The sequence below is a fragment of the Neomonachus schauinslandi genome, chromosome 3 (genome assembly GCF_002201575.2).
Source record: "Neomonachus schauinslandi chromosome 3, ASM220157v2, whole genome shotgun sequence".
Classification (NCBI taxonomy): domain Eukaryota; kingdom Metazoa; phylum Chordata; class Mammalia; order Carnivora; family Phocidae; genus Neomonachus; species Neomonachus schauinslandi.
This window is the reverse complement of record NC_058405.1, coordinates 91,784,077-91,798,965: the sequence shown is the minus strand read 5'-3', so window position 1 is coordinate 91,798,965 and position 14,889 is coordinate 91,784,077. Positions and strand designations below refer to the sequence as shown.

At 39.1% G+C, this 14,889-nt stretch overlaps 1 protein-coding gene across 3 annotated transcripts in view; it reads left to right on the top strand.

Annotated features, from left to right (window-relative positions):
- RALB (RAS like proto-oncogene B) overlaps positions 1–14,889 on the top strand; it is a 44,329-nt gene that overhangs the window by 27,511 nt on the left and 1,929 nt on the right. For all 3 annotated transcript variants that reach the window (XM_021695820.1, XM_021695822.1, XM_021695821.1), the window contains exons 3-4: positions 5,304–5,512; positions 9,232–9,409. In XM_021695820.1, coding sequence (XP_021551495.1) covers positions 5,304–5,512; positions 9,232–9,409 — 387 coding nt within the window. The remainder of the gene's footprint in view (positions 1–5,303; positions 5,513–9,231; positions 9,410–14,889) is intronic.

Genomic DNA, 14,889 nt, shown 5'->3' with positions numbered 1-14,889 from the left:
GTTTGATAACATGTTTTGCTTACTAAAAATTCCTTATTTTTCTTCTGTAGAGTCTGGGAAGAAGAGAGGGTGAGGAGCAGAGTTAAGATGGAGACAGGATTAGAGGAGTAGCTTGTTAATCAAGATGAAGAAGGGGATTTTTGTCCCCCCAGGGAATCATTGACAATGTCTGGAGATATTTTTGGGTGTCCCAACTAGAGGACAGGTGCTCCTAGCACCTAGTGGGTAGAGGCCAGGGATGGTGCTAAGCATCCTGCGGCACACAGGAGAGATCCCACGACAAAAAATTATCCAGTGCAGATAGTCTTGTCAATAGCAGGGCTGCTGATGCTGTACGAGACGAAGTGGAGAGTCTAATTGGGATTTGCATTTTTATTATGTATGTTTGTATGTGTGTGTATGGTAAGAGGGAGGGGAAAAGATGCACGCAGAAGAATTTGTCCCTTTTTCCCAGTATCTTCAGAGAAACTAGGGAAAGCTGGGCTTGATCTTAGTCTATTTTTTCATGTGCTAACATATTTGAGGACTGGGGCGCAGCAGTTGTTGAAGAAATGGTAACATAAAATCAGAGCAAGGAAAGCATAGAGATGAAGCGATGTATATTTGGAAAAGTCCTTAATTGATTTTCTAAAAACAGTGCTGGCTAATAGAACCTTCTGCCTTGGTGAAAATGTTCTGTATCTATACTGTCCACACGTGTGGCTGCTGAGCTCCATGACATGTGGCTAGTGGCTACTGTATTGGACAGCAGAGCTCCACAATCATAATTATGGAGCTTGAAGAAACCTTAGCAGTGATTCCCAAATTTAGATGATCGCACAATCTCCTGGCAGACCTTTGTAAAAAACACCTTCCGGATGACGTTTCTAGAGTTGAAGATGGGAATCTTTCTTTTTATGAAGCTCTCCTGGCGCTTCCGACATATGGCCAAGTGTGGTGACTCCTGCCTGAGACATCAGCTAGTCAAGCCTGATTTCACAGAGGAGGAAACTGAGTCTGAGCCAGTGCTTTACCCCAAGTTAAAAAAAATTAGCTTAGGGGCACCTGGGTGGCTCAGTCGTTAAGCATCTGCCTTTGGCTCAGGTCATGATCCCGGGGTCCTGGGATTGAGTCCCACATCGGGCCCCCTGCTTGGCGGGAAGCCTGCTTCTCCCTCTCCCCCTGCTCATGTTTCCTCTCTGTCAAATAAATAAAATCTTAAAAAAAAATTAGCTTATATGGCAAAATTGCTATGAAACTTGGATTATGTGAGGAGCAATGGTCCCAGAAGTGTTTATTTTTGCCTAAGTCCTGACTCTGAGAAAAATTGGAGGGAGATCTTAACTATTTTATCTTTGACCTCATACTCTTTAGACTGTTAGCGGCTGGGTCAGCGGCTGGCTAAGGCAGCTTAGACATGCTCCGCAAGAAGGGGTCTCCGTGAAGTTCGTCTTAGTTTTGTGTGTCTTGGGCATCTGAAACCGAATCACACACATCCCTGCAAGGTCAGGAGCCTGGATCGTCTTAACAGATACCAAGACTTTAGGGATTTCCTGTTTCTAGTGGAAAAAAGGAAACATCAAGATAGTAATCTGCATTCTAATAATCTGCACACTTTTCACTGGGACAGAGGTATGCAGTCATATCAGGACATTCTGACTTCCTGCGTCCAGGGAGTCCCTGGAACTACTGCTGGTTTTAACCTTGAAAGCTCAGAAATGAGCAACTGAGATGCTTTATGGTGTTATTCAGAGATTTGCACTGGGTAGTGGGGGTTTTGAGGGTCATGAATTTGTCTCTTTGGAAAGGAGTTAAAAGGACACTGTGTGAAGCACAGGTCAATTTTCACATATTGTATATTTTAAGATAACTTAGTACAAATGTAAGAACCTAACATTAAACATTTTTTCCTTTTTTGTTTTAAAATTTAAAATCATTTGAAGAACCAGTAGCTTTTAATCGGCAGCATGAGGCTCTTTTTTTTTTTTTTTTTTTAATTTATTTTAAAGAGGGAGAGGGTGTGTGGGAGTGGGGAGGGGGCGGGGCTGGGGGGAGAGAGAGAGAAGCAGACTCCCTGCTGAGGGCAGAACCCCACACAGACCTCCATCACAACCCTGAGATCATGACCTGAGCCCAAATCAAGAGTTGGATGCTTAACTGACTAAGCCACCCAGGGACCCCAGCATGAGGCTCTTTTTAAGGGTATTCTTCAAAGATCCCGTAAGTTCAAATTGATAATCTCAGTTCAATTTCTAAATTTTAAAAAATTTAAATTACAGATTATTAAGATATAATTCACATACCATGATATTCATTCTTTTCAAGTGTGAATTTAGAAGTCAATTCAGTGACTTTTTAATATATTCACGCAGACATGCAACCATCACCATTATATACTTTTAGAACAATTTTCTCAAAAAAAAAAAGAAAAGAAAAGAAAACACCCTACATATTAGTAGTCTTTCTTTCTCCATTGCTGCCTCCCTTGCTTCCACTCCTGGTCCTTGATAACGACTTTCTGTTCTTATGGATTTGCCCATCTAGACATTTCATATAAATTGAATCATATAATATATGGTCTTTATATCTGGCTTCTTTAACTTAGCATAATGTCTTGAAAGCTCACTATGTTGTAACTTGTATCAGTACTTTGTTCCTTTTTTTTTTTTTTTAAGATTTTTATTTATTTGAGAGAGAGAGAGTGAGCATGAGGGGGGGGCATGACAGGACAGGGAGAGGGAGTAGACTGCCCACTGAGCAGGGAGCCCGATGTGGAGCTCAATCCCAGGACCCTGAGATCATGATCTGAGTTGAAGGCAGATGTTTAACCGATTGAGCCACCCAGGCACCCCTTCCTTTTTTTTTTTTTTTTGATTCTTATTTATTAGAGAGCACACGCTCACGCATGCGCTCGAGTGGGGGGAGGGGGAGAGGGAGAGAGAGAATCTTAAGCAGGCTCCACACCCAGCACGGAACCCAGTGTGAGGCTCCATCTCATGATGCTGAGATCATCACCTGAGCCGAAATCAAGGGTTGGACACTTAACTGACGGAACCACCCAGGTGCCCCAGTACTTTGTTCTTTTTTATCATGGAATAATATTCCATTGTCTGGATATGCTAGGTTTTGTTTATCCATTCATCAATTGATGGACATTTGGATTGTTTCTACTTCTTTGGCTATTTTGAATAATGTCACTATGATCATTTGTGTATAAATTTTTGTGTAGACCTATGTCTTAAGTTCTCTTGCATAAATATATTGAGGCACGAAACTTGCTGGGCTTATGGTAACTGTATGTATAACTTTTTGGGAACTGCAAAACTGTTTTCCATAGCATCTGCACCATTTTATAATCCTATAAGCAATGTATGAAGGTTTCAATTTCTCCCTATCCTGGCCGAGACTTGTCATTGTCATTGCCATTGAAGTGGTATCTCATTGTGGTTCGGATTTGCATTTCCTCAATGACTAAAGATGTTTGGCCTTGTTTGATATGCTTATTGGCCATTTGTGTATCTTCTTTGGAGAAATGTTTATTCAGGTCCTTTGTGTATTTTTAAATTGGGTTATTTGTCTTTTTATTGTTGAGTTTTAAGAGTGTTTATATATTTGGAATACAAGTCCCTTATTAGATATATGATTTGTAATTATTTTCTCTCATTTTATGGGTTATCTTTTCACTTTCTTGATGGTGTCCTTTGAAGCATGAAAGTTTTAAATTTTGATGAAGCCTAGTTGTGCTTTTGATGTCTTATCTAAGAACAAATTGCCAAATCCAAGGTCATAAAGATTTACACCTATGTTTTCTTCTTAGAGTTTATGGGTTTTAGCTCTTACTTTTCGGTCTTGATCCATTTTGAGTTAATTTTTGTATGTGATGTGAAATACGGGTCTAACTTCATTCTTCTGCATGTGGATATCCGCCTAAACCAGCACTAATTCATTTTTTTTTTTTTTAGCACTAACAGTTTTTCTGTTTCACAGCTTTTATATTTGTTTTGTTTTATTTGTCCTTTCAGGGTATCTTTTTGGCAAATACCTACACACATACATATGCATATACATACCTATTAAGATACACACACAGACACACACACACATTTCTTTATTCTCCCTTTATTCTCATATACTTTACTTGTGCAAAAGGTAGACTTACAATCTGGAGATCTTTATGTATCTGTACATAGTTCTCTTTGTCATTTTTTATAGCTCCATCGGTGGGCACCTTAATCATTTGCTGTCACACACAGTGCCACAGGGATCACCTTGTATGTTGTTGTAGATTAGATTCCTGGAAGCAGGGTGGCTGGGACCCAGGATGAATGCTTCTCCAGTGTTCTTAGATCTTGCCATATTCATCCCTGTAAAGACTGCACTATTCTCCTCCCACCAGCCATGTACAAAGGGCCTTTTCCCCAGAGTGTGTTATCCGGGGGTGGGGTTTTGCCAGTCTGGTAGGTGAAAAATGCTATCTCCATGTAGTTCACAACTTCCATTCTCTATATTAAGTGCGGATGAACATCTTTTCGTATGTTTAACGTCATATGTATTTATTTTTCTGTGAATTGTTTATGTCTGTTGCCACATTTTCCCCATTGGATTGTTGATCTTTTTTCCTCCCTGTTTCTAGGAACTGTTTAAATATAGCTCTTTGTGATGTGGGTTCAAATACTTTCCTCTGTTTGTCATTTGTCTTTTTTTTATAGTGTGTTGTGCCATACGGAAGTTTTTAAAATTTTTTATGTAGTCTAATTTATCAATTTTTTCTTACATGGCTTCTGGATTTTGAGTCATAGTTAAAAAGGCCTTCCCTACTTCAAGGTAATAAAAGGATTTCACCCATGTTTTCTTCTGGTGCTTGATGGGTTTATTTCTATATTTCATTATGTGTATATTTAATCCTCTTAGTCCGTCTTGCCAATTACTTTTCAGATGAGTTTTATACTTCTGTTGATTATGTATAAGAGCTTCTGTTTCTCACCCTTGCCCATGTTTGTATTATAATTTTATACTGAGAATAATATTGCCAGTGTTCTTTCTGCCCTGTACTTGGACTCCTCATCTACAAAATGGGAATTTCTGCTCTTGTTTAAAAACAAAATAAAAAGTGGTAGAGCTGAGAACAATAAAGAACAGAAGTGTTATATAAGGAGTTATTTTTATTTCATAGTGCTTTGTACATAGTGTGATAATGCTAGGCACTCAGTAAATACTCAGTTGATTGTAGGCAAAGTGCCCATATATTGAAATGTATTTTTTGGGGCAGATTTTCTTTCCCTTAAAACTTTGTTCATTACTGATAATGCTGTTTATTTCCTCAGTTTGTAGAAGACTATGAACCTACCAAAGCTGACAGTTACAGAAAGAAAGTGGTTCTTGATGGAGAAGAAGTCCAGATAGATATTCTGGACACGGCTGGACAAGAGGATTATGCAGCCATTCGAGACAACTACTTCCGCAGCGGGGAAGGTTTCCTCCTCGTGTTCTCAATCACAGAACACGAATCATTTACAGCAACTGCCGAATTCAGGTATGTTTCAAGTGAAATAGCCTCCGGACTCCAGGAGGCTTTTTGCCTTTCTTTCTCATGGGTTTGGCTTGGCAGGACTTTTGGGCTGAGCACAGTAGTAGAGGGTTGAGCTTGTTATTAGGAAGAATTCCATTAAAGAATTTTCTGCGGCTTTTTGAATCTTGGCACATTATAGTCCACCATTTGTTATAGTCTCTTTGGGTTTCCTTGTTTTTATAATTCCTGAATATAAATTATCTGAAGAATCTGTTGTCCCTAGAGAGGACGAAGCCATTCCGTATTCTCAAGAACCTGTAATTTTGTTTTTGTATAAATCCTAAGGGACAGTGATTGATGAGTTCACTACTTTTATCTTTTTTTTTTTAAGATTTTATTTATGTATTTGAGAGAGAAAGCAAGTGAGACAGAGCGAACGAGCTAGCAAGAGCATGAGCAGGGGGAGAGGAAGAGGGAGAGAGAATCTCAAGCAGACTCCCCGCTGAGCACAGACCAAGGTGGGGCTTGAGCTCAGGGCCCTGAGACCATGATCTGAGCTGAAATCAAGAGTCAGACGCTTAACCGACTGAGCCACCCACGTGCCCCAACTATTTTTAACTTTTTTATAATTTTGCCAGAAAGGTAATAATTTTGATCTATTTTGAGGTTGATGAAACATTGTCAGGAGAGTGAAAGATGTGGGTCCGAGTGACCATTTGCTGCCACTTTAAGGACTGTTTAGCCTAGGCGAGTGGAAAGAGCCCAGCTTTAGAATCTGACAGATCTGGGTTTGAATCCTTGCCCTGCCCCTTAGCAGTTTTGTGACCCTGGGCAAATTTACTTAGCACTGGAGATTCTGTTTCTCTATCTGAAAATGCACTTGTTAGTTGATGAAATGAAATGAAATGATGCTTTAGGCTGTAAATTCTTCAGGGTCGACGCCATGGCCACCTGCACTATATGATGTCCCCAGGCTTTCTCACAGGGTGTGCGCGTGGTGCTTACATAGTGTGTAAGATATTAACTGCTATAATTCATTTTAAACGCAGTAGTTAAAGATACCTGAAGTTCATTTTTTTAGCAAGAAATAGTGAGCTGTTAGGCATCATCCTTAGAGGATTCTAATGGGAAGGGCGTCTTTCTCTTTACCCCATATGCTTTTCGTTTCTCTTACACAATTGTATTTTTTTTTCATCTACTCTCCTTATAAACATGTCTGTCCAGATGACTTTTGATTTTAAGAACCAGATCTAGAGTCTAACAAGGAACTAAAAAGGGGGGAAAAATCAGTTTTTTTTTCATTCTTTAGCAAGTTATGGTCAGAAATCGAGGGATCAACCAAAAATAAAAATTGAGGAAACTAAATATCCCTCCAAGATTTGGGAGGAGGCATCAGTGAGCCAGGGAACCCTCAAGGGGTGATCCCAGCTAAACCAGCAGAGTGAGTGGAAGGTAAACAGAGTAGCTCTCCGTTGCTGTGCTGCATAGTGTTAAGTCTTCAAAGGTAGAACATCTAAATTCTCTGGTACTATAGTGTGGGTGTTGTGATCAGTTAAATGACCAGGACTCTTATGAGCGGTCCTATTAATTTTCAGACTTTCCCAACACACCTAGAAGTTTTCTCTATGTGGGAATAGCCCCGGTATTCATAATTGTGTTTGCAGCTACATAATCCTGTTTTTATCTGTCCTTGAGGATAAAACAGGACAGATGCACACACTTCCTCATTTTCCTGCATGTCCTGAGCCTTTTTATGTCCCATCACGCCATGACTCAGTGAGAAAGGAAATGGTGAGCAGTGGAAGAGTCCTGTCCAGAGAACAGACGTCCTGTCTCCCCACGCCACCACACACACACACAGATAACATTCGTGCGTTTCCAGAGATTTGGAGCAGGGTCTCATCTCATCTTGGGAGATGGGTTTTGGGCATTATGTGAGAACAGGGATCCTTAGAAGAAAAAGGACAGATGACTACCTAAGAGAAAAAGAAAGGGCAAGTGAGTTCTTCTGACTTGGACTCTGGACATTCAGATAAAAGTCACAGGGCTGTCCAGGTTTCTTATGGCATTGGAAACAGAAGAATGGAGTGGAGTATCTGAGCCTTTGTGGTTAAACTCACGTTATGCCTTTTAGCGGTTTTCAAACGTAGCATTGCTGTGTTTATGGGAAGGTCCCAACATAAAACGTTCATATGCTTTATCTTCCTTAAAACTTTCCCTGGACAATATTCAATAAGCTAGAAAAATAGGTTTGTAATAAGAGACCAGACTTGGTACTCCCAGTTTTGATTTAATATATTTATTAATGAGGTAATTTTACAAACCTCTGCATGATTAATGAACCAGAGAGCTATCAGTTTTTCTCATTCATAGTTGTATTGATCATATAACTTCTAAATGTTCTTTGACCTCTGTTGGTTAAGCGGCTGCCTTCGGCTCAGGTCATGATCTCAGGGTCCTGGGATTGAGTCCTGCATCAGGTTCCTTGCTCAGCGGGGAGCTTGCTTCTCCCTCTGCCTGCCGCTCCCCCTGCTTGTGCTCTCGCTTGCTCTCTCTCTAGCAAATAAATAAATAAAATCTTAAAAAAAAAAAAAGTGTAGCCTATAGCAAAGCTACTTAAAAGCAATTTTTAAGCATCTACTTTTCTTCTTTTTTGTTTTTCTTAAAATATTTGCTATCTGATACTTAAATTGACTCTAATGGAAAAATTTAAAAATATTTTTATTATTATGAAATGTGTCCTATATCATATAAAAATCAATGCAGATCTCCACAAAATGCACTTTTGAAGGTGTCTCTTTTTGGAATATTTTAGAATATAGAAGTAGAAATGTCTTTATTGGACCAAAATAATGGAAGTGGAATATTTAATTCTTGTAATACTTGGTTTTTGATTAATAATTTTAGGTAGCTGATAGTTTTAGTAAAGGTGAAATTTAATGTGGATTATTTCCTTCCTTCCTTCCTTCCTTTTTTTTTTTGTACTTTGTAGTAGAAAAATAATACACACTAAAATATGATTACTCCTTAACATAGCTGACCCCATTCTGTTGGCTGTAACATTTACTGTATCTAAATGCAAACTGTGGGGAAGCAGGTACATACACAGATCTAGATATAATTAAACAAAAGTTTCACAAAACTACACTTTATGTAATACTCGAGATTCCTTCTGATGTTTCTGTTCTATTCTATAATATTCTGTTTCATTGAGGACAGTAATTACTGGTTGTGACTCATTAAACTGCTTTCATGATCTAATAGACCACCGCTTCGTTATGAGAAACACTGATTTCATGGCTGTTATTCTCACAAAGAAATCATACCATTTTTGCAGGGGAATTATTAAGCACTTTATGTATGAAGATACTTCTCTTAACTTGTTTGTATCCCAGAGGTTCCCAAGTTGTTCTTTTTGTTAAAAAGTTTTGGTGCCTAAGCATAAATTGGGGACCCTGTTGGAATGCAGAATCCTGGGCTCCTATTTAGACATCACTTCTGTGGGACTCCTGTTGGGCCCAGAAATCTGTGTTTGTGATGAGCACCCCACATCTTTCTGATAGAGGCAACTGAGAACCAGGCTTTGAATCTAGGGAGTGTGTCCTTGGAACATGCCCTGAGTGTCACAAGTCTTTCTGCCCTAGGACAGCCTTTCATTTTAGAAGCATCAGTGTATTTGAGTTCTTATTCTAGCTTTCTTAGCTGTGTTGTTTGGTTTTGTTTGTTTTGATGCTATGCCTTAGGGAACAGATCCTCCGTGTTAAGGCTGAAGAAGATAAAATTCCATTGCTTGTCGTGGGAAACAAGTCCGACCTAGAGGAGCGGAGGCAGGTGCCCATTGAAGAGGCTAGGAGTAAAGCAGAGGAGTGGGGTGTGCAGTATGTGGAGACATCGGCTAAAACTCGGGCCAACGTGGACAAGGTAGGTGTGTGCTCTGCACGTGTTTCTTAGAAACAGCAGAATGTAGACATCTCGTCTGTTTGGTTTTGAGGGAACCGTTTATGGAAAGTACGGGAGGACTGATTTTTCCAGATGTCTCAGCCAGTGTAGTGAGAAACCGTGGGAGGGTTTGACCCTGGAGTTCAAACAACCCAGAGTCCTCTCACTTTGTCATGAGCCTTTGTTGGGTATGCTTAATGTTGGCGTGGCACTTGGAAATATGGCAAGATGAGGCGCTGGCTTTGTGCAGACCGTGTGGGTAGGATGGACATAAGTAGCTTCCCTGTGCTCTCATCTGCTATGGCCTCTTGTTTTTCAGGAGCAAGTTCTTTTGCAGGTTCTCAGAAGGGACCCCAAAGACACACAGCATATCTTGATTTTGCTGTCATTGGTTAGATTTACTCTTTTCACCTTGCTGGCCACTGGCAGAACTAAGGTGTTCTGTCTTTATATAACTTATATATATAACCCAGCGAAAGGGTGACCTTGACAATGATGAACGTTGACAATTTTTGAAAATCCATCTACCAGTGATTGCTATTGTTAGGTTTTGGGGTTTGATTTTTGTTTTTAAGAATTAAGGTTCAGAGTGGTTGCCACACAGTTCAAGTAGACAGACTTAGGGATGTGGCTTTTCCTTCTACCTTCACCTTGTTTGTTAGCTCTTACTTCATGATCCATGTTCCTGTAACATCTAAACTTATTTCACTTTGGCAGCCCAGCAGCGGCTGTATCTGCTTTGTCTTATGCAGCAACAGCATCTGAATTCCCCAAAGTGCTTCATATATTGCTCTTTCTTAGGGGGAAATAATTCTCCTTCTTACCTGAAGAGGGACAGATTTGTAATCAAGCTTACTTTAACTTGAAGTGATGCTAGAAGAACATTGGTATTTAGAATGTTAGTATTAGAAGGGACTCAACTTTATTTAAAAAAAAAAATCTATTCAAGAATAATTGACATACAATGTTATATTCATTTCAGGTGTACAACAAATTGATTTAACAATTCTATATATTACTCAATGCTTACTACAATAAGTGTGGTCACCATCTGTCACCATACAGTGTTATGACAATAGTATTGACTATATTCCCTATGCTGTACTTTTCATTACTGTGACTTATTTATTTCATAACTGACAGTTTGTACCTCATAATCCCCATCACCTAATTCACCCATCCTCCCACCCTCCTCCCCTTCAGCAACCACCAGTTTGTTCTCTGTATTTATGAGTCTGTTTTTGTTTGTTTCTTTTGTTTTTTAGATTCCACATGTAAGTGAAATCATATGGTATTTGTCTTTTTCTGTCTTATTTCACTTAGCATAGTACCCTCTAGGTCCATCCATGTTGTTACAAATGGCAAGATCCCATTCTTTTCTCATGGCTGGGTAATATTCCATTATGTGTGTGTGTGTGTGTGTGTGTGTGTACCACGTCTTCCTTATCCATTCATCTGTAGATGGACACTTGTGTTGCTTCCATAATTTGGCTACTGTAAATCATGCTGCTATAAACATCAGGTGCACATGTCTTTTTGAATTAGTGGTTTCATTTTCTTTGGATAAATACCCAGTAGTTACTGGATCATACAGTAGTTCTATTTTTAATTTTTTAAGGTAACTCCATACTGTTTTCCACAGTGGCTACACCATTTTACACTTCCACCCACAGTGCACAAGGGTTCCCTTTTCTCCACATCCTCACCAACACTTATTTTCTTGTCTTTTTGTTACCAGCCTGACAGGTGTGAGAGGTGATCTCTCATTGTGGTTTTGATCTGCATTTTCCTGAGGCTGAGTGATGTGTCTTTTCATGTGCCTGTTGGTTGTCTATACGTCTTCTTTGGAAAAATGTTTATTTGGGTCCTTTGTGGATTTTTAATGAGATTATTTAGTTTTTAGGTGTTGAGTTGTAGAAGTTCTTTATATATTTTGGACATTAACCCCTTATCGAATATATGATTTACAAATACCTTCTCCCATTCAGTGGTTGTCTTTTTCTTTTGTTGATGGTTTCCTTCCCTGTGCAGAAGCTTTTTCTTTTGGTGTAGTCCCATTTATTTTTGCTTTTGCCTGAGGAGACAGATCCACAAATATGTTGCTAAGGCTGATGTCCAAGAAATGACTGCCTATGTTTTCCTTTTTTTTTTCCCCTCAAGTTTTTGTTTAAATTCCAGTATAGTTAACATACGTGTAATATTAGTTTCAGGTGTACTATATAGTGACTGAGCACTTCCATACAACACCTGGTGCTCGTGCCTATGTTCTTTCTTTTATGAGTTTCATGGTTTCAGGTCTCAAATTTAGGTCTTTAGTCTATTTCAAGTTTATTTTTCTGTATGGTATAAGAAAGTGGTCCAGTTTCATTCTTTTGCATGTGGCTGTCCAGTTTTCCCAACACCATTTATTGAAAAGACTGTTTTTTCCCTGTTATATATTCTTGCCTCCTTTGTCTTAGATTAATTGACCATATAACCATGGGTTCAATTCTGTGCCCTCTATCCTGTTCCATTGATCTATGTGTCTGTTTTTGAGCCAGGACCATACTGTTTGGATTACTAAAGCTTTGGAAGTATATCTTGAAATCTGGGATTGTGATACCTCCAGCTTTATTCTTCTTTCTCAAAATTGATTTGGCTATTCAAAGTCTTTCGTGGTTCCATACAGATTTTATGATTATTTGTTCTAGTTCTGTGAAAAATACTATTGGTATTTTGATAGGGATTGTACTGAATCTGTAGATTGCTTTGGGAAGTATGGACATTTTAATAATATTAATTCTTCTAGTCTATGAGCATGAAATACCACTCTCTTTGTGTCATCTTCAATTTCTTTTATCAATGTCTTATAGTTTTCAGAGTATAGGTCTTTTTCCTCTTTGGTAAAATTTATTCTCAGGTATTTTATTCTTTTTGGTATGATTGTAAATGGGATTGTTTTCTTAATTCTTCTTTCTGCTACTTCAATTTTAGTTTATAGAAACACAACAGATTTCTGTGTATTAATTTTGTATCCTGTAACTTTACTGAATTTATCCATTCTAGTAGGTGTGTGTGTGTGTGTGTGTGTACCCCTTATCGAATATATGATTTACAAATACCTTCTCCCATTCAGTGGTTGTCTTTTTCTTTTGTTGATGGTTTCCTTCCCTGTGCAAAAGCTTTTTCTTTTGGTGTAGTCCCATTTATTTTTGCTTTTGTTTCCCTTGCCTGAGGAGACAGATCCTTTTTTTTTTTGTGGTATCTTTAGGGTTTTCTATATATAGTATCATGTCCTCTGCAAATAGTGACAGTTTTACTTCTTTTTAAATTTGTATGCCTTTTATTTCTTTTTCTTGTCTGGTTGCTGTGGCTGGGATTTCCAGTACTATTTTGAATAAAAGTGGTAAGAGTGGACATTCTTGTTCCTGATCATAAGGGAAAAGCTCTCAGTTTTTCACCATTGAGTATGATGTTAGCTGTGGGTTTTTCAGATATGGCCTTTATTATGTTGAGGTATGTTCCCTCTAAATCCACCTTGTTGGGAGTTTTTATCATGAACAGATGTTGTATTTTGTCACATACCTTTTCTGGGTCTTTTGAGATGATCATGTGGTTTTTATCCTTTCTCTTTTTTATGTGGGATGTATCACAGTGATTGATTTGCAAATATTGAACCACTCGTACATCTCTGGAATAAATCCCACTTGATCGTGGTGAATGATTCTTTATTGTTGAATTCAGTTTGCTGATATTTTTGTTGAGTATTTTTGCACCTGTTTTTCAGAGATACTGGTATGTAGTTTTCTTTTTAAGATTTATTTATTTATTTGAGAGAGAGCATGGGGAGAGGGGCAGAGGGAGACAGAGAGCATCTCAAGCTCCCCACTGAGCACAGAGCCTGATGGAGCCCAGTGCCATGGAGCCCGATGTGGGCTCGATGTCACAACCCTGAGATGATGACTTGAGCCTAAATCAAGAGTCGGACGCTTAACTGACTGAGCCATCCAGGTGCTCCTGTAGTTTTCTTTTTTTGTGATGTCTTTGTCTGGTTTTGGTATTAGGGTAATGTTGGCCTCATAGAATGAATTTGGAAGTTTTCCTTCATTTTCTTCTTTTGGGGGGAATAGTTTGAGAAGAGTAAGTATTAACTCTTCTTTAATGTTTGGTGCAATTCACCTGTGAAGCCATCTGGTCCTTGACTTTGTTTGTTGGGAGCTTTTGGGATTACCAGTTCAATTTTGTTACTAGTAATCAGTCTGTTCAAATTTTCTTTTTCTTCCTGATTCTGTTTTGGAATATTGTATGTTTCTAGGAATTTATTCATTTCTTCCAGGTTGTCTAATTTGGTGGCATATCGTTTTTTAATATTCTCTTATAATTCTTTGTGTTCTCTGGTGTCAGTCATTATTTCTTCTCGGAAAGGGTTCACTTTAGAAGCACTTTGGCAGCATCTACAATATAAATCTGTCTGTGATGTGAAGTAGGTTCACTTGTTAGCTATTTTTCCTTCATATTATTTCTCAGCTCTTATGTTGATTCCTGTGCTATTCCAGATCTCTTTCTTTCTATCAAATTGTTTCCTAGATGTAGGAACACAAAGGAAATCCAGACATGTATTTTATTTAAAAAAAAATCAGGAAGGCTTTCTTGGCATGGAACCATGGATATGTAGTTTTTTGACAGTATGGTAGTGGTTGGGGCTGTTGCAGGGCACCTTGCGTCTCCCCTTCCTCCACTGGACCAGCTTGACCTGCCAAACAGGACCCAGCAGAAACTTATGACTGGCAGCATTGTATTCACTTGTAAACAATTTACACGAAAGGACGGGAGGTTGTTGATAAGATCAGCCCATGGACAACTTCGTCATCATTTTAAATTGGACACATTCCATTCACCTCCTGCCTTTGCTGTTAGAACAAAAAGGAAAAGCTATAACATCTGAAGCTGTCCACTGCTGCTCTTGTAGGTGGGGTGCTTAGGTCACTTAGTGGGGAAGGAGGTCTTTTTCTGTGCCCAGAGCTGGTGGTAGATGCACAGGGAGTCCCCCCACTCAGAAAGCTTGGTCTTACTTTTCACCAAGAAGGTATGTCTATGAAAATAGAAGGAGCTTGTAGTTTTGTGTGAACATCCAAAAATTACAGCCTACGCTCGGTCTCACGTCATTCCCTCTGAGGAATCTGAAATGTTCCTTTGTAGGAGGCATATTTTGTCTGCTTGGGTATCATTGGCACTTTGGCACAATTGCTGGTAGCAGAGGGCAAAACCCAAACTATTGTGGCAAATGATAATTTGTATCTGAATGACACACTGGCATTCAAAGGACAAGCCTTATATCAGTTCTTGATAAAGTTCCTTTCAGCAAACATCACAAGGAACGAACAGTGGCTATTCCTGAGACTGAGGGCAGGGGCATGGGCGTGGGAGGGTGTGGGACAGCACATCTCTCCTCCCCATTTCCTTAGTTTCCTGGTGCAGGAGCC